The 21,334-nt window shown below is 40.2% G+C and overlaps 1 protein-coding gene across 1 annotated transcript in view; it reads right to left on the bottom strand.

Annotated features, from left to right (window-relative positions):
* Nucleotides 1-4,236: 4,236 nt before the first annotated feature.
* The window catches only part of SCP2 (sterol carrier protein 2), a 155,273-nt gene continuing 138,175 nt past the window's right edge, over nucleotides 4,237-21,334 (bottom strand). The window contains exons 15-16 of the mRNA XM_068539894.1: nucleotides 8,129-8,208; nucleotides 4,237-4,628 (exon numbers count right to left, since the gene is read on the bottom strand). Coding sequence (XP_068395995.1) covers nucleotides 4,533-4,628; nucleotides 8,129-8,208 — 176 coding nt within the window. The 3' untranslated portion in view covers nucleotides 4,237-4,532. The remainder of the gene's footprint in view (nucleotides 4,629-8,128; nucleotides 8,209-21,334) is intronic.

Below are 21,334 nucleotides of genomic sequence, written 5' to 3'. Positions count from 1 at the left end.
TTCATTCACTTTATGACAGTAAGCCAAGACTTTGCACTGGGGGTATCAAAATGGACGCATGAAATGCAGTCCCTGCCCTTAAGGAGCTCTCTGTTCGGTGGGAGACAGAAACATATTACTACAAAGGAATGATTACGTAGTGTTTGTTTTTTTGTTTTGTTTGTGTGTGTGTGTGTGTGTGTGTGGCAAAGAGGGACAACTTCCTGAAAGCTAAGGCATGAAAAGGATGAAAAGGAATTTGCCAAGTGGATAAAGTGGCAGGCAGCAGGGAGAGAATGGTGAGGGTGGGCACAGAGAACAGCATGTGCAAGATGACCTAATCTAGAACTGAAAGTATTAGCTAATGTGCTTGCTCTGTACTAATCACTTGGAAACTGAACATATCACTACCAAATGGAACTTTTCTGTTCTTGTTTTTCGTAGCTCTTTATGAAACCAATTCCAATCCAGCACTGAAAGTGATTTTGTAGTAATCACCCATGACTTCCATGTTGCCAAATTTAATCCAGTAGACACTTTTCAGACATCATCCTAACTGACCTCACAAGCAGCATAGGACACAGTTGACCACTGCCACTTTTAGGCTGTATCTTTTCTCAGGAAATTTTCCTCCACCTCTTTAGTCCTTTGTCCTCATACCCCTTGCCAGATCCTCCTCCTCTACCTGATCTCTAACAGCTGGGGTTCCTCAAGGCGTACTCTAATCCCCCTTCTTCCCTCCCCAGGTGACACCATCCATCCCTGTGGCTTTAAATACCACCCATATGCTCATGACTTCCAAAAGTGCATCTGCAAGCTGACCCCACCTCTGAGCTCCAGTCTTGTAAATGCAGCTGCCTCCTTGATATCTCCACCTGGAAATCTTTTCAGGCATCTCAAAGTTAACAAGTTCAAAAGTGGAGCTTATTGTTTCAACCACTCTCCCTAAAACCTGCTGTCCCCTCCTCATTCCAGTCATGACCCACCATTCACCTGGCCAGTCACTGGAAGCCATTCTTGCCCCTATATCCAGTCACCAAGTTCTGTCAGCTCTACCTCTGCCTAATTTCCACATCTAGGTCCACCACTGACACCCTAGTCCAGGACACCATCTTCTTGCACCTTCCATTCTCCAGCCCTGTACTCCCAGTACATTCTCCACACAGCAGCTACAGTGACAGTTTAAATTATTTCATTCCCCTGCCTAGAGCCCTTCTGTGATGGTCATCAGTTCCTTCAGAAATAATCCAACTCCATTCTCTTCTTCTGATACACGGTAAGATCGTGAAGTTAGGTGAGGCATGTGACTTTCTTCCGACAATGAAATGGGAGCAGTGCTCCAGACAGAAGTGCTCCATTAGCCTGGGTTCTAGACTTAGGATATGAAGGTGAAGTGGATACGCAGCACGAGTGAGAAAGAAACACATGTAAAGCTACACCTTCAACAGCTCCCAACTGCACTAAGAATGAAATACAAATGCCTCACCGTAACGAACAGATTCCAATATAACTGGCTCCTGTGTATCTATCCAGCCTCATCTTGGGCCTGTCCTTCTGGGTCATTATATTCCACTCACACTGGCCCTCTTGCAATTTCTAGAACAAGCCAGGTGTCTTTCCCCCTTTCCTGCATGGTTCTTTGCACGGTTCATTCCTCAACCTGTGGATCTCAGCTTACATATTACCTCCTCAGAGATGTCTCCCTTAACCACTGTATCACAGTGAGTCAGTCACTATGACTCTCCATGACAGCACTCTGAGCATCTCCTGCACGGCACATCAGTCTGTAATAATTATTCATCTTTTTGATTTGACTGAGGAGCTCACTGCTGTCTCCAGTGCTTAGCATTACCCTCAATATGGTACCCAATATATGATAGGCACTTAAGAAATATTTGTTCAGTGAATGAACAAATGAGAAAAGACTCAAAAAGTGGGACATAAAAAAAAAAAAACAAACACACTACAGACATCACATATCACAGAGGCAAAAGGTGGGGAGAGGAAGGGAACTCACATTTCCAGTAAGGGAACTAAGAATGACTACGATATACACCTAACACTAATTTAGGTACTTTACATATGTTACCTCTCTAGATTCTCAATAATCCTAGGAGGTCAATATTAATATCTCCACTTTCCAGATCAGGCAACTGAGGCTCAACCTGCACAAGCAGCAAAACCAGTAACAGTATCAGTTTTAACCCAGACCTGTTAACCTCTTTCCTCCAAACCATGATGCTTCCCTAGAAATTAAACTGCTACTATATTTTTATCATTAAGTACTTTTCTATTATACATATAAATTGTATTTATATATGGATACATCTCTACCCCAAGAACAAGTTTTTGTTTTTCTTTTGTTGTTTGTTTTTGTTTTTTTCAGGTTCATCCTAAAGCCTAAAACAAACATCTCCTGCTATCTGGGACAAGTGAAGGCAGAAAAATGCAGCAAATCCAAACTACAAATAAATCAGACATTTTGTTGGAACTTTTTCCTTGAAGTCTTTTTTCTTCTCAGAGTAAAAAGCCTCTATGATTAGGAAGTCTGTGTTCTGAACTGATTTTATGGGACTTGAGATAAACTTATACTGCCTTAATTTACCATCTTGTCCCATCCCCAAATGCTGTTCTGCTGGTCACAGAACATGCAAAGCTAAATGGCCTAGGGGGATCGGATCCACAGTCCTGATTTGATTAGTAGAGGCTCCAAACATCTAAACAAGCAAAATGAAACCACCTGGCTTTTTACCTCTGACCACCTTTGGGTGAAGTAAACGTGTTAACAGCAGAAAGGTGGGACCTGGATAACTCCCAAACAGTTCTACTGGGCTCTGAGTAGACTCACAGGATTATCAGAACAGAAGGGACCTTAAAGACCATCTTAAATGCCCTCTTTTAACAGGTTAGCAAACAGGCTAGCAAACAGCAAACAAGCTAGCAGACAGTTACTTATTTGCCTAAGAGAAACAAGACTCCTGGCTCCTAGTCAAGTGCTCTTTCCACCACAACACAGCACCTCCCTAATCAAGAGCTAGTGATTGATTATGCCAAAGTAACCAGTAGATAGTAGTCTAGATAACACAGATTGTAAATCCCCAATGTTTCTCTTACTCTCCATCATTTACAAAACCCTGAACAAAAAGAACATACACAATGGGCTTCCCTGGTGGCGCAGTGGTTGAGAATCTGCCTGCCAATGCAGGGGACACGGGTTCGAGCCCTGGTCTGGGAAGATCCCACATGCCTCACAGCTGCTAGGCCCGTGAGCCACAAGTACTGAGCCGGCGCGACTGGAGTCTGTGCTCCGCAATGGGAGAGGCCGCGACAGTGAGAGGCCCGCGCACCGCGATGAAGAGTGGCCCCCGCTCGCCGGAACTGGAGAAAGCCCTCACACAGAAACGGAGACCCAACACAGCCAAAGATAAATAAATAAATTTAAAAAAAAAAAAAAAAAAAAAAAAAGAACATACACAATAAAAACAAAGGAGATGAGGAAGAGCTATTTTAATTTTCTATTAAACATTCTTCCAAAAACATTATTTTACCCTATATCTTACCGAGTTAATAGAAATAACATTAGCATTAGAAAAACTAGGAAGGTAAAAGTAGGGAAAACACATCACATGCCAAAGTCTGATATGAAATTTACCTTTTAAAAAAAAGGAATAAAAAGCAATATTCCTTTAAATTGAATTAAAAAAAACTAGGAAGGTAAATTAAATGTGGCTTGTTAAACTAAACATATGAAAAGGGAAAATTATAACAAAGGAAGGAGAGTTTTACAAATTTAATTAAATTAATATGAGATTATAATTTGAAAACTGTGCATCTCAAAGCAAACTTTATTTGTTCAATTATTTTTAACAACAGTGTTTTATGATTCTAATACACTGATATTTTTCCGAGAAGGAAACTCACTTAAAAATATTTTTGTTTTAAAAAATAGGCTTGTGTTCAGCTATATATTTTTTCTCCCAAGCCTTGATTATATTTCTTTGATTTGGGAAGAAAATACTGTTTTGATGGCATGAAATGCAAAACTGTAAAGATTTTTTTAAAAAAACATCCCAGTACAGAATTTTTAAAATTATCAATGGAAAACAGATTAAGGTCATTAAGTGCACAACACTAATTACTGGCCAGCTACTGGTATTCTGTTTCTTTCCTAGTTCTCCCAAGGAAAACTTAAATTGAATCTTCAGCAGAATAATCCTCAAATATACTTTATAAGCAAAATGAGAGCTTCTGTTTACATAGTTTTTGGATTTTGCTATTCCTAATTTTATTCTAAAACTCAATTTTACCCCAAACCATAATTACCATATTAACTTTGTAATGCACAGTTGTATGCAATTCAGCAAAGCAGTAGTACACCATCAGGTTCTATTCGCCCAGAGCTTAGGAAAAACAGGATTGGTCACACCCATTTAAAAACAAATACGCTATTTGCCAATGTGTAGTTTCAATCTAAGTTCTGACAATGAATGAAATATATGGATATATATCTATATATCTCATCTTGATTTTCAAAGGTAGGCAAAGAGAGTTCTTCACAGTTTAGCTTTGCCTGGCTGAAGCTGAAGATTTTGTAACTTCATAGCCAGACCCATGTTGCCAGTGATTTTCAATTTACCTTGAAAGAAGGCCTGCGAGGAAGAAGAAAGAAAATTTATCATTTGGTGTTTTTTGTTTTGAGACTGCTGATATCTCTAGACTATCCAGCCTTGAGATGATTTATTTATCCAGGTCTCTTAAACTTTCCTCAAAATATGAAACTTGGCTTTCAGGAATAGATTTAGAACCAGAGTCTTCAAAAGGACGAATTTGTAAAAGTCATGCTTTTTATAGAGCCGTCAAAAGGCATATCTTTCCCAAATGTGTTCTCTTAAAAATTGAGCCTGCCTTTACCTACCTTCCTCAAGGGTGGTACATTTTCCAAATATTAGGCAGACTGGATTCATACTAGACCGATTTTGTTTAAAGACATTACACATTTGTTCAGTGGGTCTGCTAGCAGGGAGAAAAAGCGCATGCATAACACACTTATGAACTCTTGGGATTCAATACAATGCAGATGAAATGTCACCATTTTTCTCCCTTTTTTTGTCTACATGATAAAGATTTATTCCCTACAGAGGGAGGCCAGGCAGACTGCTGAGACTGAGGTGCCTGTGTTAATCTTTGGCTCAATAAGAAGAATCAAACCAATCCCAAGTGCAGAGCCACAGTTTGTTCCATTTAACAACTGCCTGGGATTAGATCACATGATGTTTGCTAAATTTATCATGTAACAAAATCCCAGGAAAACTTTAAAGAAATAGCAAAATTGGGAACATAGCATGATTTCCCTGCTACGATCTCAGTCTTTTAACTCAATTCTTAAAATAAGGAAAAGCTACAGGAAAAGTTCTGGTAGTCTTAGCTTCCTGACAAGTATATTCGTTAAGAAGTGAGGGGCTCTTCTGCCTCATCCATAGGAAATCTCAGAGCTCTGCTTTCTCTACACCTTCTGGTGAGGGTGACTAATTCCTTTTTTTTTTCTCCTCTGTCTGGACAAACTAAATATTTCCTTCTATATGGCACACAGCCTTCTGTCTGATGACTTTAAGGTCAGGTGTCTCAGAACACAATATATTTAACATATGTCCTTTAAAAATATGGACCAGTAGTATCTAGAAGAGAAACTCACCATATTTCCCTTTTCTTAATTAAAAGAGGAAATGACTTTTCATTTAATAAATGAGTCTTCACTTTTTAGAGAATCCAAACATAAGAATCATTTAAATCTGGCCCCTAAGGTGTTCTTCATGTGCTTTCTGCTGGAGAGCACATTGCTTTGTTTCAACTGTAGCCAAACACTGAAATTATAATTTCCACTGCATTTAATGGTTTCCAGTCAAATCTTCTACTGAGCATAAGGGAAGGCCATCAGCACATTAACAGAAACGTCTCCTATTTTTATCTTTAATTCCTTTGGGTGCTAACAGGTGTTCAGGAAAAGTAAGCTGACACTTCACTCCCCAAAATGGGTGGTAAACAGATAAACTGAGAGAATGAGGGCAGCTGAGTGTGAAGCCTGACCACACTGCCAAGGAAGTGCATGGTGTGCACCGTGGAATAAGCAGCGGTGGGTGGGAAGGAGGATGTCGGCCAGCTCCGAGATTGGTGGCCTCTGTTCTGTCCAGATTTTTGGAGAGGATGCAGTGGGTGGAAATGTCAATGTCAATGGTGTGTATTCAGTTGAAACATCACAGATGCAAATCTCTCACTTGTCCACGCATCAGCTGAAATATGCTTAGTTGCTTAGAAAAAGCATTTTTAAAAGGAATACGAGTAGGAGTCAGATTTAGTTGTTTTATCCAATCTTTCAAATTACTAGGGTACCACAGGAACAAGACCTAAAACAAATCAGGCTGAGGCAACAACAAAAAAAATAAGGTTACAGTGGAAAGCAGCATTTTAGCTTCCTTTGTGTTATCTATGGATAATGTATATCAAGTCTGTTCAACACTGTACAACTAAAGAGTATAAGAAGACCCTTGACAATCTGGGGGCCTGGAAAATCTACACAAGGCATAAATACATTTTAGACAAATGCAAATTAATTGTGAAAACCCAAAAACGCAAGGCATCATGCTAAGTTCTGGAGACACAAAGATGAACAAGATGTGCTTTGTTCCCTTGAGATACACACAATCTAATAGGGAAGAGATAGGCACATTATGACTAGTATAATGAGACAAGTGCCAGGCTAGCAGTCCAGTAAGTGGCCCAGAAGAGGGACTGACTATAGCTCCCCAACAATGTGGTAGGAGGTCTTTGGACATAACATCTAAGTTCATTTTGAAAGGCAAGGAGTTTGTCAAGGAAGGACAGCTCAGGCAAAAAAAAGAGCACGGGCAAAGATACGAAATGTAAAAGATCATGCCTTTGTTCACACCGGTCCCTCCTTCTATCTGATGGCTCCTACTCTCCATCTGTGCACTGCTAACTCCTAATCACTCCCAGGACTCAGCCAAGCATTGTTTCCTCTGTGAAGCCTTCTCTGATGGCCCAGGAAGATGTGGCTTCTCCTTCCTCCATCCTCCCCGACCACAAGTAAGGCAGGGCACCTTGGATATTTGGCTGCACTTACTTTTTTTTTTTAAGGTTTTTTTTAAAATTTATTTATTTAATTTATTTATTTTTGGCTGCATTGGGTCTTTGTTGTTTTTTTTTTATAATCTTTTATATTTATTATGTAGTTACTTTTATTTTTTTATTTATTTATTTTAAAATTTATTTATTTATTTTTGGCTGTGTTGGGTCTTCGTTTCTGTGCGAGGGCTTTCTCTAGTTGTGGCAAGCGGGGGCCACTCTTTATTGCGGTGCGTGGGCCTCTCACTATCGTGGCCTCTCTTGTTGCGGAGCACAGGCTCCAGACTCGCAGGCTCAGTAGTCGTGGCTCACGGGCCCAGTTGCTCCGCGGCATGTGGGATCTTCCCAGACCAGGGCTCGAACCCGTGTCCCCTGCATTGGCAGGCAGACTCTCAACCACTGCGCCACCAGGGAAGCCCGGGTCTTTGTTGTCGTGTGCAGGCTTTCTCTAGCTGCGATGAGCAGGGGTTAATCTTCGTCGCGGTGTGCGAGCTTCTCATTGCAGTGTCTTCTCTTGTTGCAGAGCACGGGCTTTAGGCACGCGGGCTTCAGTAGTTGTGGTGCACGGGCTCAGTAGTTGTGGCTCGTGGGTTCTAGAGCGCAGGCTCAGTAGTTGTGGCGCACGGGCTTAGTTGCTCCACAGCATGTGGGATCTTCCCGGACCAGGGCTCAAACCCGTGTCCCCTGTATTGGCAGGCAGATTCTTAATGACTGCACCACCAGGGAAGCCCTGCACTTACTCTTTTGCAGACCTGTCTCGTACCAAATTGTGGACGCCCTGAGCATGGGAACTATTTCTTCTACATCTGGACATTTCCAGCACACAGGGCATCGTCTGGCACATCATTAGCTTCACAACTGTCTGTCATTTGTTCAGTGAACATTTGGGGAACACTGAGTTTTGTGGGTTTGACCACTTTGCACTTTATGGGATGAGGTTGAGGTAGGTGATGAAGTGAAACGGGCTAAAACCCACCTAAGAAAAGGATGTAAGCGCCATCATACTTACCGACTGAGGATTCATTTTACCAGTCATCAAAGCCAGTAAGTCCGAGTCAGCCATTGTAATTGTGCAGTCGGCCTTCTTATCTAAAACAGAGACATGCAGAAGGAAGGAGAAAAGGGGAGTGTTCAGTTTCATGTATACATTTTAGTCAAAAGCCACTGACTGCAACAGAATCACATCCAGAATTAGTGTGGGCAAATGGGCACTCACATACACTCTATGGCAGCCTGGTGAAATGTGACATAAATCACAAGCAACCTCAATATTTAACAAGAGGGAATTTATTAAATAAATCATGGTATATTCATATAATGGGATACAAGGCAGTCATTAGATGATGTAGATCTACATTTTATTGACCTGAAAAGATATTTATGTTATACTCTTCATGATACTGTTATATAAGCCAGTTACAAAACAAACTGTAAGAATGGACCCAAGTTTTGCTTAAAAGCAGATATTCAATTATGTATGTATAGGAAAAACATCTGTAAACTCGGAGACCAATATATTAATAATAGCTACTGTGGCACACAGACTCTAAGGTGACCCCTGTGATCCCTGCCCTCTGGTATTCATGCCTTTGTATAATCCCCTACTCTCGAGTGTGGGCAGGACCTGTGACTTGCTTCTAGCCTGCACAATGTGGCAAAGGTGATGGGCTGTCATTCCTGTGTTCTGTTACACTGTATAAGACTCTGTCTTGCTGGCTCTCTCTCACTCTCCTGCTGGCCTTGAATAAGCTAGCTGCTATACTGTGAACTGCATACTGCATATGCAGAGGGCTACATGGCAGGGTACTGACCTTTAGGAGCTGAGGGCAGACTCTGACCAATAACCAGTAAAAAACTAAAGCTATCATTCTCACAGCTACAAGGAAATTAATTCTTCCAGCAATATCAGTGAACTTGGACACGAACCACTTCCCCAGTCAAGTCTCTAGATGAGAACTCAGCCCTGGCCAACACCCTGACTGCGGCCTGCGACACCCTATGCAGAGGACCCAGCTAAGCTGTCCTCAGCCAACTTACCCATGGAAGCTGTGAGGTAATAAATAAATGTGTGCGTTTTTTTAAACCACTAAGTTTGTGGTAATTTGTTAGAAGATGAATAGTTATCTAGATCAGGGGTTAACAAACTTTTTCTGTAAAGGATCAGACACTAAATATTTTAGGATTTGCAGGCCACTAGGTCTCTACTGCAACTACTCAACTCTGCACCTGTAGCACAACAGCAGCCATAGAGAATACATAAACAAATGAATGTAGCTGCATTCCAATAAAACTATTTTCAAAACAGGTAGCAGACCAAGAGGGATAAGATATTTGCAACTCACAGATCTAACAAAGAATTTGTATCCAGAAAATATAAAAAACTCCTATCACTCAATTAGAAAAGGTTAGATAGTTCAATACAAAAGTGGGCAAATAACATAAACAGGCACATACAAAAGATCTCCAAATGGTCAAAAAAGGCACATGAAACAGTGTTCAATTCCATTAGTCAGCAGGAAAATGCAAATTAAAAGTACAGTTGAGATACTACAACATACCTACTAGAATGAATGGCTTAAAAAAAAAAAAATAATACCCAGTGCTGGTGAGGATGAGGAACAACTAAAAGGTCAGAACAATGCTGGAGGGACTGTAAAATGGTACAGCCACTTTAGACAACAGTCTGGACATTTCTTAGAAAGCTAAACATACACATGCCATATGACCTACCAATCCCATTCTTAGGTGTTTACCAAAGAGAAATGAAAACATAAATCCACACAAAACCTGTATGTGGATGCTCATAGTGGCTTTATTCAAATTGCCAAAAGCTGAAAAAAAACTAAATATACTCCAGCTGGTGAATGGATAAACTACTCAGCAACAAAAAGGAACAAACTACTGATAATACATGAAAGAAACAGGCTCAAAAAGCTGCATACTGTGTGATTCCATTTGCAGTTTATGACATTCTGGAAAAAGTGAAACTACAGGGACAGAAATCAGATCAGGGGTTGCCAGGGCCTGAGGGTGAGAGAAGGGGGTTGACTACAAAAGGACATGAGGACATTTTTTGGAAATATTCTGTATCTTGATTTTTGGTAGTGGCTATACAACTGTATGCATTTGTCTAAATTCATAGAATTGTACATCTAAAAAAGGTAGATTTTATTGTATGTAAGTTATACCTCAATGATCCTGACTTAAAAAAAAAAAAAACTGACATTACCAAGTACTGTCAAAAATGTGGAGCAAATGAAACTCTCATATAATATGGAAGAGACTGTAAAATAGTATATCCATATCAAAAAACTGGCTATATGGTAGCTCATGACTTAGTATTTCTACTCCTGGTTATATGCCAAATGGAAATAAGTACATGTGTCCACTAAAAGACACATATGAGAATGTTCGTAACACCTTTATTCATAAGGCCACAAAATGGAAAACTGCGAAGATACAGCAACCATGAACTGAATAAATAAATTCTGGTGTATTCACATAGTAAAAATGAACTACTGCTACACGCAACAATATAATAAACCTTACAATGCTGAGTGAAAGAAGCCACACCTAAAAGAGTAAATATTGTATGGTTCCATCTATATGAATTTCCAAAATAAATAATATCAACCTATGGTGACAGAATTTGGAATAGTGGTTCCTTTTGGGAGTGGATAGTGATGGGAGGTGGTGTCAGGGAGGTTTCTACAGTGCTGGCAACATTATGCATCTTGATCTGGGAGATGTATTCATTTGTTAACATTTATCAGGCTGTACACTACAGATTCATGCCCTTCCTTACAGGCTAGACTTCAGAAAACTTTTACACAAAACAAAACAAAAAAAAACAGGTGGCAGGATGAATTTGGCCCACAGGTCATAATTTGTCAACCCCTGATATAGATGGTAGGATTATAGGAGAGTAATTTTTTCATTTTGTTTCTCTATCTTTCCCAATTTTTTTGCACTTAAGTATGTATTACTATATAAAAACAAAGTTTTAAAAGTATTAATTTTTTTATTGGAGTATAGTTGCTTTATAATGTTGTGTTAGTTTCTGCTGCACAACAAAGTGAATCAGCCATATGTATGCATATATCCCCTCCCTCTTGGACCTCTTTCCCACACCCCCCATCCCACCCATCTAGGTTATCACAAAGCACCGAGCTAGCTAACTATTTTACACATGGTAGTGTATATATGTCAATCCTAATCTCCCACCCTCCCCATCTCCCCGGTGTCCGCATGTCCGTTCTCTTCGTCTACGCCTCTATTCCTGCCCTGCAAATAGGTTTAAAATATTAATTTTAGTAGTATAACCAAAGTATAATGTAAAAAAGGCCATACCACAAAGATTCTAATATCTTATTGCTAAATCAGCAATGTCTACCTTGGACAAGTGCAAAAGGAAAAATTCACCAAGAAATCAAAATTTTCAGTAGTCAGTGTTTCAGGCAATCAATATAACAATAGTACTCTAATAGTACTACTACCACTAATAGTAATAATATCAAATTACGGTCCAATAGTTAGATAATCTGTGCCTTAATAAAAAAAGATAGGAGTTGCTATGGTCTGAAGGTTTGTATCCCCCGCAAAACTCGTATTTTGAAATCCTAATGCCTGATGTGATGGTATTGGTAGGGAGGGCCTTTGGAAGGTCATGAGAGTAGAGCCCTTATGAATGGGATTAATGCCTTATAAAGAGGCTCCAGAGCGACCCCTAGCTCCTTCCGTGATATAAGCCCACAGCAAGAAGGCACTGGCTATGAACCAGGAAGAGGGCCCTCACCAAACGGGACCATACTGATGCCTTTATCTAGGACTTCCAGCCACCAGAGCTGTGAGAAGTAAATTTCTGTTGTTTATAAGCTACCCAGGCTGTGGTATGTTCAATATAGCAGCCCAAACGGCCTAAGATGGGGGTAAACTATGAAAGTACAGCATGCCTATATTATTAAATAACGAAAACAAGATTGAAAATAAAAGTTTTTATTATATGTCTTAGAATGCAGGGATAGCCCATAAAAAGACTGTGATTCAATAGCCACTCCATCTTTGCCTGTAACAAAATTTTCTCTTATTACTTGAAAAAAGGTCTGAAGTCTTAAAAATTAAGGTATTTACAACCTAGAAAATCCAGTTCTCTTGCAGATATATAACATCAAAGAGCAGGGGGAAAAAAAGCTAGCGAACTGAGATAACTGGACTTGATTCATAGTTGGATTAGATTCTAATATGCCAAAAAAAGGACTCATAGTCAATAAAAAGGTGACTTTAGGAAATAAATGCTGCTGCTGCTGCTGTTACTATATCAGCATTTACTGAGCTCTCACTATGCCGATTACTTCACATACCTGGACTCATTTAATCTTTACAATAACCCTATGAGGGTCAGAGACGTCAAACAACTTGCCCAAGGTCACACAGCTACTAAGTGGCTGAGCTAGGTATGAAAGCAGATTCCTGCTGCCAAAGCCCACACTCCCAACTCCTAAGCTCTATGGCTTCCCCCTGTTACAGGAAGAATACAAACATTCAACAGCTCAGTTTTAATTGAGCCTTCACCAATTCATCTGCATCTGATGTATCCCAGATGCTTTCTCAGCTCCCCTAGTCCTTTTGAGGAGTCACAGACAATTCCAATGTGTTTACGCAAAATTAATGTTTAATATATGGGTTGGGGAGGAAGCAATGATTTACTGAGCACTTACCATGCTAGGGGCTTTACATACCTTATATCTCATTTAATCCCCAAAACAGCTCCATGGATAGACATTATTCTCACCATTTTCTAGATGAGACAACTGGACTCAGGGAAGGTTTATACCTAGTAAGTGACAGAGCCAAGGTCTGAACCCAGGTTTCGGTATCTCCAAAGGCTATTCTCTTTCCCCTGTACCTTGGGGATGAGAGACTCTGAGGCTTTCTGTATCATGTTGCTCATTAAGGGGCAGGGTTGAGAACTCAAACAGGTGCTGAGAGGGAAGAATATACGAATGAAAGAATAATATATCGTGTTAAATTAATTAAAGTTGGCTTCCTGGAGATATGTGAGTCATTTCAAAGGAGAGGGGGGAGGGGCCGAATTCATGGAGGAACACCAGGCAGCAAGAGAAGATTATGGAAAAATGCACAAAGCCTAAAAGTCCTTGATATAACCATCTGTATCACTACCAAACTCTTAGAATATAAGCAAATGAAATACATTTAAGTTAATCTTACTTTGTTAACAGAAAGTAAACCTCTCAATAGTATGTACATGTCAAAAGATCTAGCAATTCTCTTTAAGATGCCAGTTCAAACTAGGACAGGTTATTAATGCTTTAACATAGCTGATCTCTAACAAATGGTCATTTGTTGGCTGATGTAAAAGGAGCTGGCAATTTCCCATGGTAGCTTTTACTGGTAAGTCCATATTTCAACGCCACTCCTGGCTGCCAACAAGTATCAGTTTCAGCAGAAATTCAGGGTAAAATCCCTTCAGGTATGGGATGGGGCACCTAATGTGGGGAGAGCTCACTGCCAGAGTCCATATGCAGAGAGCAAGGTTTTTCTGAAAATTTGCCATATGTTTCCGTAAGCATATGATCTTTCAAAACAAACAAACAATAATAACAAAACAGGAAAATTTTTCTTCAAAAATCTCCTTGGGGGCAGAATCAAGATGGAGGAGTAGGAGGACACAGAGTTCACGTCTCCTCACAACTAGGGCACCTCCCAGGTACTGGTGGGGAACCACAGACACCTAAGGGGACGGGAGGAACCCCGAATGACCAGGTGGGACGTGGGGGTAGGGAGCGGGGAGGAGAAGTGGAGGCGGGATGGGACCGGCACTCCTGAGAGACGGCTGGGGGAGGGGAGGGGTTCTCACACCTGAAGGAGCCCATCCACGGTGAGGGGAGCAACGGGGATGGGGAGAGACCCTTGAGAGATCAGAGGATCGCAAGGGAAGGCAGCCAGCATTTCCCCCACCCACTTGGGCCCTGGGGAGCCTACTGAGGTCCCGGGCATGATCCTCTGCCCTCCCAGACCCCCTCCGGCCGCCCGGGTTCTGAGGGCGTGGGTGGGGAGTAGAGGCCAGATGGGACCAGTGTGCTGAAGGGCGGCTGGGGAAGGGTGTGCTGAAGGGCGGCTCGGGAGGGGCCCACTGTGAGTGGGGACCGGGAGGATGGGAAGGGAACTAGGCCAGCGTTTCCCCCACACACTTGGGCCCCTGGGAGCCTACTGAGGTCCCAGGCCAGATCCTCCGCCCTCCGAGGCCCCCTCTAGCTGCACTGGGCCTAAACCCCGCCGCTGTACTCCCACCCAGGGCCTTAACCTCTGAACTCTGCTGTCCGAGGCCCCCTCCAGCCATGCTGCCTTTTCCTCCCTCGTGGATCCTGAGCATAGGCCCCACCCCCACCTAAGCTCTGCCCCTCAAAGCCAAGGCCTTTTCCGGCCCTTTCTTCTTTTTTTTTCGGGGGGGCGGGGGGGGGGGGTTGTGGTTGTGTTTTACCTTGTTGTTTCATTTATATATATTTTTTCTAATAAATTTCTTATTTTTCTAATTTTATTTTACTTTTTATTCTTCATTATTGTTCTGCTCCTTTTGGTTTGTTCCCCTCTCCTTTTTTTTTTTTTTTTTTGCTGTTGTGGTTCTGTTTTACCTTGTTGTTGTTGTGTCACTTATATATTTATTTTTTTTAACTTTTAAAAATTTTTCTAATTTTATTTTATTTTTTATTCTTTGTTATTCTACTGCTCCTTTTTTTTTTTTCTTTCGCTGCGCCGTGCAGCTTAAGGGATCTTGGTTCCCAAGCAAGAGGTCAGCCCCGAGCTCCTGCGGTGGGAGCGCTGAGTCCAAACCACTGGACTAACAGAGAACCTCAGACCTCAGGGAATATTAATAGGAGTGAGATCTCCCGGAGGTCCTCATCTCGGCACCAAGACCCAGATCTATCCAACTGCAAAAACTCCAGCACTGGACGCCTCAGGCCAAACAACCAGTAAGACAGGAACACAGCCCCACCCATCAAAAAAATGAGATGACAAAAAAATATATTACAGATGAAAAAGCAAGGTAAAAACCTACAAGACCAAATAAATGAAGAGGAAATAGGCAACTACCTGAAAAAAGAATTCAGAGTAATGATAGTAAAGATGATCCAGGGGCTTCCCTGGTGGTGCAGTGGTTAGGAATCTGCCTGCCAATGCAGGGGACACAGGTTCATGTGCCCTGGAGCAACTAAGCCCGTGTGCCACAAAAAATGAGCCTGCGCTCTGGAGCCCATGACCTACAACTACTGAGCCCGTGTGCCACAACTACTGAAGCTCATGTGCCTAGAGCCCGTGCTCTGCAACAAGAGAAGCCACCGCAATGAGAAGCCTGCGCACCACAACGAAGAGTAGCCCCCGCTCACTGCAATTAGAGAAAGCCTGTGCATAGCAGTGAAGATGCAATGCAGCCAAAAATAAATTAATTAATTAAAAAAAAAAGATGATCCAAAATCTCAGAAATAGGATGGAGGCACGGATCCAGAAAATACAAGAAATGTTAACAAAGACCTAGAAGAATTAAGAACAAACAAACAGTGATGAACAACACAATAACTGAAATGAAAAATACACTAGAAGGAATCAATAGCAGAAAAACTGAGGCAGAAGAACAAATAAGTGAGCTGGAAGACAGAATGATGGAAATAACTGCCGAGGAGCAGAATAAAGAAAAAAGAATGAAAAGAATTGAGGACAGTCCCAGAGACCTCTGGGACAACATTAAACGCACCAACATTCGAATTATAGGGGTCCCAGAAGAAGGACAGAAAGAGAAAGGGTCTGAGAAAACAATTGAAGAGATTATAGTTGAAAACTTCCCTAACATGGGAAAGGAAATAGCCACCCAAGTCCAGGAAGCGCAGAAAGTCCCATACAGGATAAATTCTAGGAGAAACACACCAAGACACATATTAATCAAACTAACAAAAATTAAATTCAAAAAACAAAAAATAAATAAAAGCAGCAAGGGAAAAGCAAAAAATAACATACAAGGGAATCCCCATAAGGGTATCAGTTGATTTTTCAGCAGAAACTCTGCAGGCCAGAAGGGAATGGCAGGATATATTTAAAGTGATGAAAGGGAAAAACCTACAACCAAGATTACTCTACCCAGCAAGGATCTCATTCAGATTTGATGGAGAAATCAAAAGCTTTACAGACAAGCAAAAGCTAAGACAATTCAGCGCAACCAAACCAGCTTTACAACAAATGCTAAAGGAACTTCTCTAGGTGGGAAACACAAGAGAAGAAAAAGACCCACAAAAACAAACCCAAAACAATTAAGAAAATGGTAATAAGAACATACATATCGATACTTACCTTAAATGTAAATGGATTAAATGCTCCAACCAAAAGACACAGGCTCGCTGAATGGATACAAAAACAAGACCCGTATATATGCTGTCTACAAGAAACCATTTCAGACCTAGGGACACATACAGACTGAAAGTGAGGGGATGGAAAAAGATATTCCATGCAAATGGAAATCAAAAGAACGCTGGAGGAGCAATACTCATATCAGATAAAATAGACTTTAAAATAAAGACTGTTAAAGAGATAAGGAAGGACCCTACATAATGATCAAGGGATCAATCCAAGAAGAAAGTATAACAGTTATAAATGTTTATGCACCCAACACAGGAGCACCTCTATACATAAGGCAAATGTTAACAGCCATAAAAGGGGAAATCAAGAGTAACACAATAATAGTGGGGGACCTTAACACCCCAATTACAACAATGGACAGATCATCCAAAATGAAAATAAATAAGGAAACACAAGCTTTAAATGATGCAACAGACCAGATAGATTTAATTGCTATTTATAGGACATTCCACCCGAAAGTGGCAGAATACACGTTCTTCTCAAGTGCACACGGAACATTCTCCGTGATCACAACTTGGGTCACAAATCAAGCCTTGGAAAATTTAAGAAAACTGAAATCATATCAAACATCTTTTATGACCACAACACTATGAGATTAGAAATCAATTACAGGAAAAAAAAAACTGTAAAAAACACAAACACATGGAGGCTAAACACTGCACTGCTAAATAACCAAGAGATCACTGAAGAAATCAAAGAGGAAATTAAAAAATACATAGAAACAAATGACAATGAAAACACAACAACCCAAAACCTATGGGATGCAGCTAAAGCAATTCTAAGAGGGAAGTTTATAGCAATTCAATCTCACCTCAAGAAACAAGAAAAATTTCAAATAAACAATCTAACCCTACACTTAAAACAACTAGAGAAAGAAGAACAAAGAAAACCCAAAGTCAGTAGAAGGAAAGAAATCATAAAGATCAAAGCAGAAATAAATGAAATAGAAACAAAGAAAACAATAGCCAAGATCAATAAAACTAAAAGTTGGTTCTTTGAGAATATAAAAAAAAAATTGATAAACCTTTAGCCAGACTCATCAAGTAAAAAAGGGAGCAGACTCAAATCAAGGAGAAATTACAACTGACACCACAGAAATACAAAGGATCATAAGAGACTACTACAATGACTACTATATGACATTAAAATGGACAACCTGGAAGAAATGGACAAATTCTTGGAAAGATAAAACTTTCCAAGACTGAACCAGAAGGAATTAGAAAATATAAACAGACCAATCAGAAGTAGTGAAATTGAAAGTATAACTAAAGATCTTCCAACAAACAAAAGTCCAGGACCAGATGGCTTCAAAGGTGAATTCTATCAAACATTTAGAGAAGAGCTAACACCTATCTTTCCCAAACTCTTCCAAAAAACTGCACAGGAAGGAAAGCTCCCAAACTCATTCTATGAGGCCACCATCACCCTGAAACCAAAACCAGACAAAGATACTACAAAAAAAGAAAATTAAAGACCAAGATCACTGATGAATATAGATGCAAAAATCCTCAACAAATACTAGCAAACGGAATGCAACAACACATTAAAAGGATCATACACCATGATCAGGTGGGATTTATCCCAGGGATGCAAGGATTCTTCAATATACACAAATCAATCAATGTGATACACCACATTAACAAACTGAAGAATAAAAACCGTATGATCATCTCAATAGATGCAGAAAAAGCTTTTGACAAAATTCAACACGGATTTATGATAAAAACTCTCCAGAAAGTGGGCATAGAGGGAAACCACCTCAATGTAATAAAGGCCATATATGACAAACCCACAGCAAACATCATTCTCAATGGTGAAAAACTGAAAGCATTTCCTCTAAGATCGGAAACACGACAAGGATGTCCACTCTCACCACTCTTATTCAACATAGTATCGGAAGTCCTACCATAGCAATCAGATAAGAAAAAGAAATAAAAGGAATACAAATTGGAAGAGAAGAAGTAAAATTGTCACTGTTTGCAGATGACATGATACTACACATAGAAAATCCTAAAGATGCCACCAGACAACTACTAGAACTAATCAATGAATGTGGTAAAGTTGCAGGATACAAAAGTAATGCACAGAAATCTCTTGCATTCCTATACAATAACAACGAAAGAGCAGAAAGAGAAATTAAGGAAACAACCCCATTTACCATCGCAACAAAAAGAATAAAATACCTAGGAATAAGTCTACCTAAGGAGACAAAAAACCTGTACTCAGAAAACTATAAAACACTGATGAAAGAAATCAAAGATGACACAAACAGATGGAAAAATATACCATGTTCTTGGATTAGAAGAATCAATATTGTGAAAATGACTATACTCCCCAAAGCAATCTACAGATGCAATGCAATCCCTATCAAATTGCCAATGGCATTTTTCACAGAACTAGAACAAAAAATTTTACAATTTGTATGGAAACACAAAAGACCCCAAATAGCCAAAGCAATCTTGAGAAAGAAAAACAGAGCTGTAGGAATCAGGCTCCCTGACTTCAGACTATACTACAAAGCTACAGTAATCAAGACAGTATGGTACTGGCACAAAAAACAGAAATATAGATCAATGGTACTGGATAGAAAGCCCAGAGATAAACCCACGCACCTATGGTCACCTAATACATGACAAAGGAGGCAAGAGTATACAATGGAGAAAAGACAGTCTCTTCAATAAGTGGTGCTGGGAAAACTGAACGGCTACATGTAAAAGAATGAAATTAGAACACTCCCTAACACCATACCCAAAAATAAACTCAAAATGGATTAAAGACCTAAATGTAAGACCGGACACTACAAAACTCTTAGACGAAAACATAGGAAAAACACTCTTTGACATAAATCACAGCAAGATCTTTTTTGACCCACCTCCTACAATAACGAAAATAAAAACAAAAATAAGCGAATGGAACCTAAATTAAACTTAAAAGCCTTTGTGCAGCAAAGGAAAGCATAAGACGAAAAGACAGCCCTCAGAATGGGAGAAAATATTTGCAAATGATGTAACGGACAAAGGATTAACCTTCAAAATATACAAACAACTCATGCAGCTCAATATCAAGAAAACAAACAACCCAATCAAAAAATGGGCGGAAGACCTAAACAGACATTTTTCCAAAGAAGACATACAGATGACCAAGAGGCACATGAAAAGATACTCAACATCACTAATTATTAGAGAAATTCAAATCAAAACTACAATGAGATATCACCTCACACCGGTCAGAATGGCCATCATCAAAAATTCTACAAACAATAAATGCTGGAGAGGGTGTGGAAAAAAGGGAACCCTCTTGCACTGTTGGTGGGAATGTAAATTGATACAGCCACTCTGGAGAACAGTATGGAGGTTCCTTAAAAAACTAAAAATAGAACTACCATATGACCCAGCAATCCCACCACTGGGCATATACCCTTAGAAAACCGTAATTCAAAAAGTCACATGTGGGCTTCGCCAGTGGTGCAGTGGTTAAGAATCCACCTGCCAATGCAGGGGTCACGGGTTCGAGCCCTAGTCCGGGAAGATCCCACATGCTGCGGAGCAACTAAGCCTGTGCACCACAATTACTGAGCCTGAGCTCTAGAGCCTGTGAGCCACAACTACTGAGCCCGTATGCCACAAATACTGAAGCCCATGCGCCTAGAGCCCGTGCTCCGCAACGAGAAGCCACCACAAAGAGAAGCCCGTGCACCGCAATGAAGAGTAGCCACTGCTCACCACAACTAGAGAAAAAGCCCGCGTGCAGCAACAAAGACCCAACGCTGCCAAAAAAATAAAATAAGTTAAAAAAAAAAAAAGTTACATTAAAAACAAAAACAAAAGTCACATGTACCCCAATGTTCATTGCAGCACTATTTACAATAGCCAGGTCATGGAAGCAACCTAAATGTCCATCAACAGATAAATGGATAAAGAAGATGTGGTACATATATATAATGGAATATAACTCAACCATAAAAAGGAACAAAACTGGGTCATTTGTAGAGATGTGGATGGACCTAGAGTCAGTCATACAGGGTGAAGTCAGAAAGAGAAAAACAAATATCATATACTAACACATATATGTGGAATCTAGAAAAATGGTACAGATGAACGTATTTGCAGGACAGGAATAGAGACGCAGACATAGAGAACAGACATGTGGACACAGGAGGGTAAAGGGAGGGTGGGATGAATTGGCAGATTAGGTTTGACATAAATACACTACCATGTATAAAAGTGATAGCTAGTGGGAACCTGCTGTATAGCACAGGGAGCTCAGCTTGATGCTCTGTGATGACCTAGGTGGGTGGGATGTCCAAGAGGGAGGGGATATATTTATACATATAGGTGATTCACTTCATTGTACAGCAGAAACTAACACAACATTGTAAAGCAATTATACTCCAATAAAAATAAAAATTAAAGAAAAATAAAAACTTTAAAAAAAATCACCTTGACATCTGTCTAGACATGTCAGTATATAAAATCCTGAAGTAAGCATTAACATTCAGTCATTTTTAAAAATTGGCATTATTTCCCCAAAGTTCTTTTTATTTCTAAAAGCTAGAATCTAGATGAAGCATGTAGTTTTTCTTCATACATCATGTTAGATGGCAGCTCACAGAATGCAAACATAGTCATTTTTCTGCCCACTCATTTTGAGAAAAAAAAATGCTGCCCACACCAGATGCCCTTACTACCTACCACTCAGCTTTTCCTTCATTAATCCCTAGTTGATTCCCTATTCAACAGTACATATAACACTGCTCTTAGCATCTTCTCCTTTCTCCAAGCTCTAAACT

Source organism: Eschrichtius robustus, chromosome 3, assembly GCF_028021215.1.
Source record: "Eschrichtius robustus isolate mEscRob2 chromosome 3, mEscRob2.pri, whole genome shotgun sequence".
Lineage (NCBI taxonomy): Eukaryota > Metazoa > Chordata > Mammalia > Artiodactyla > Eschrichtiidae > Eschrichtius > Eschrichtius robustus.
This window is presented reverse-complemented; position numbering and strand designations above follow the sequence as displayed.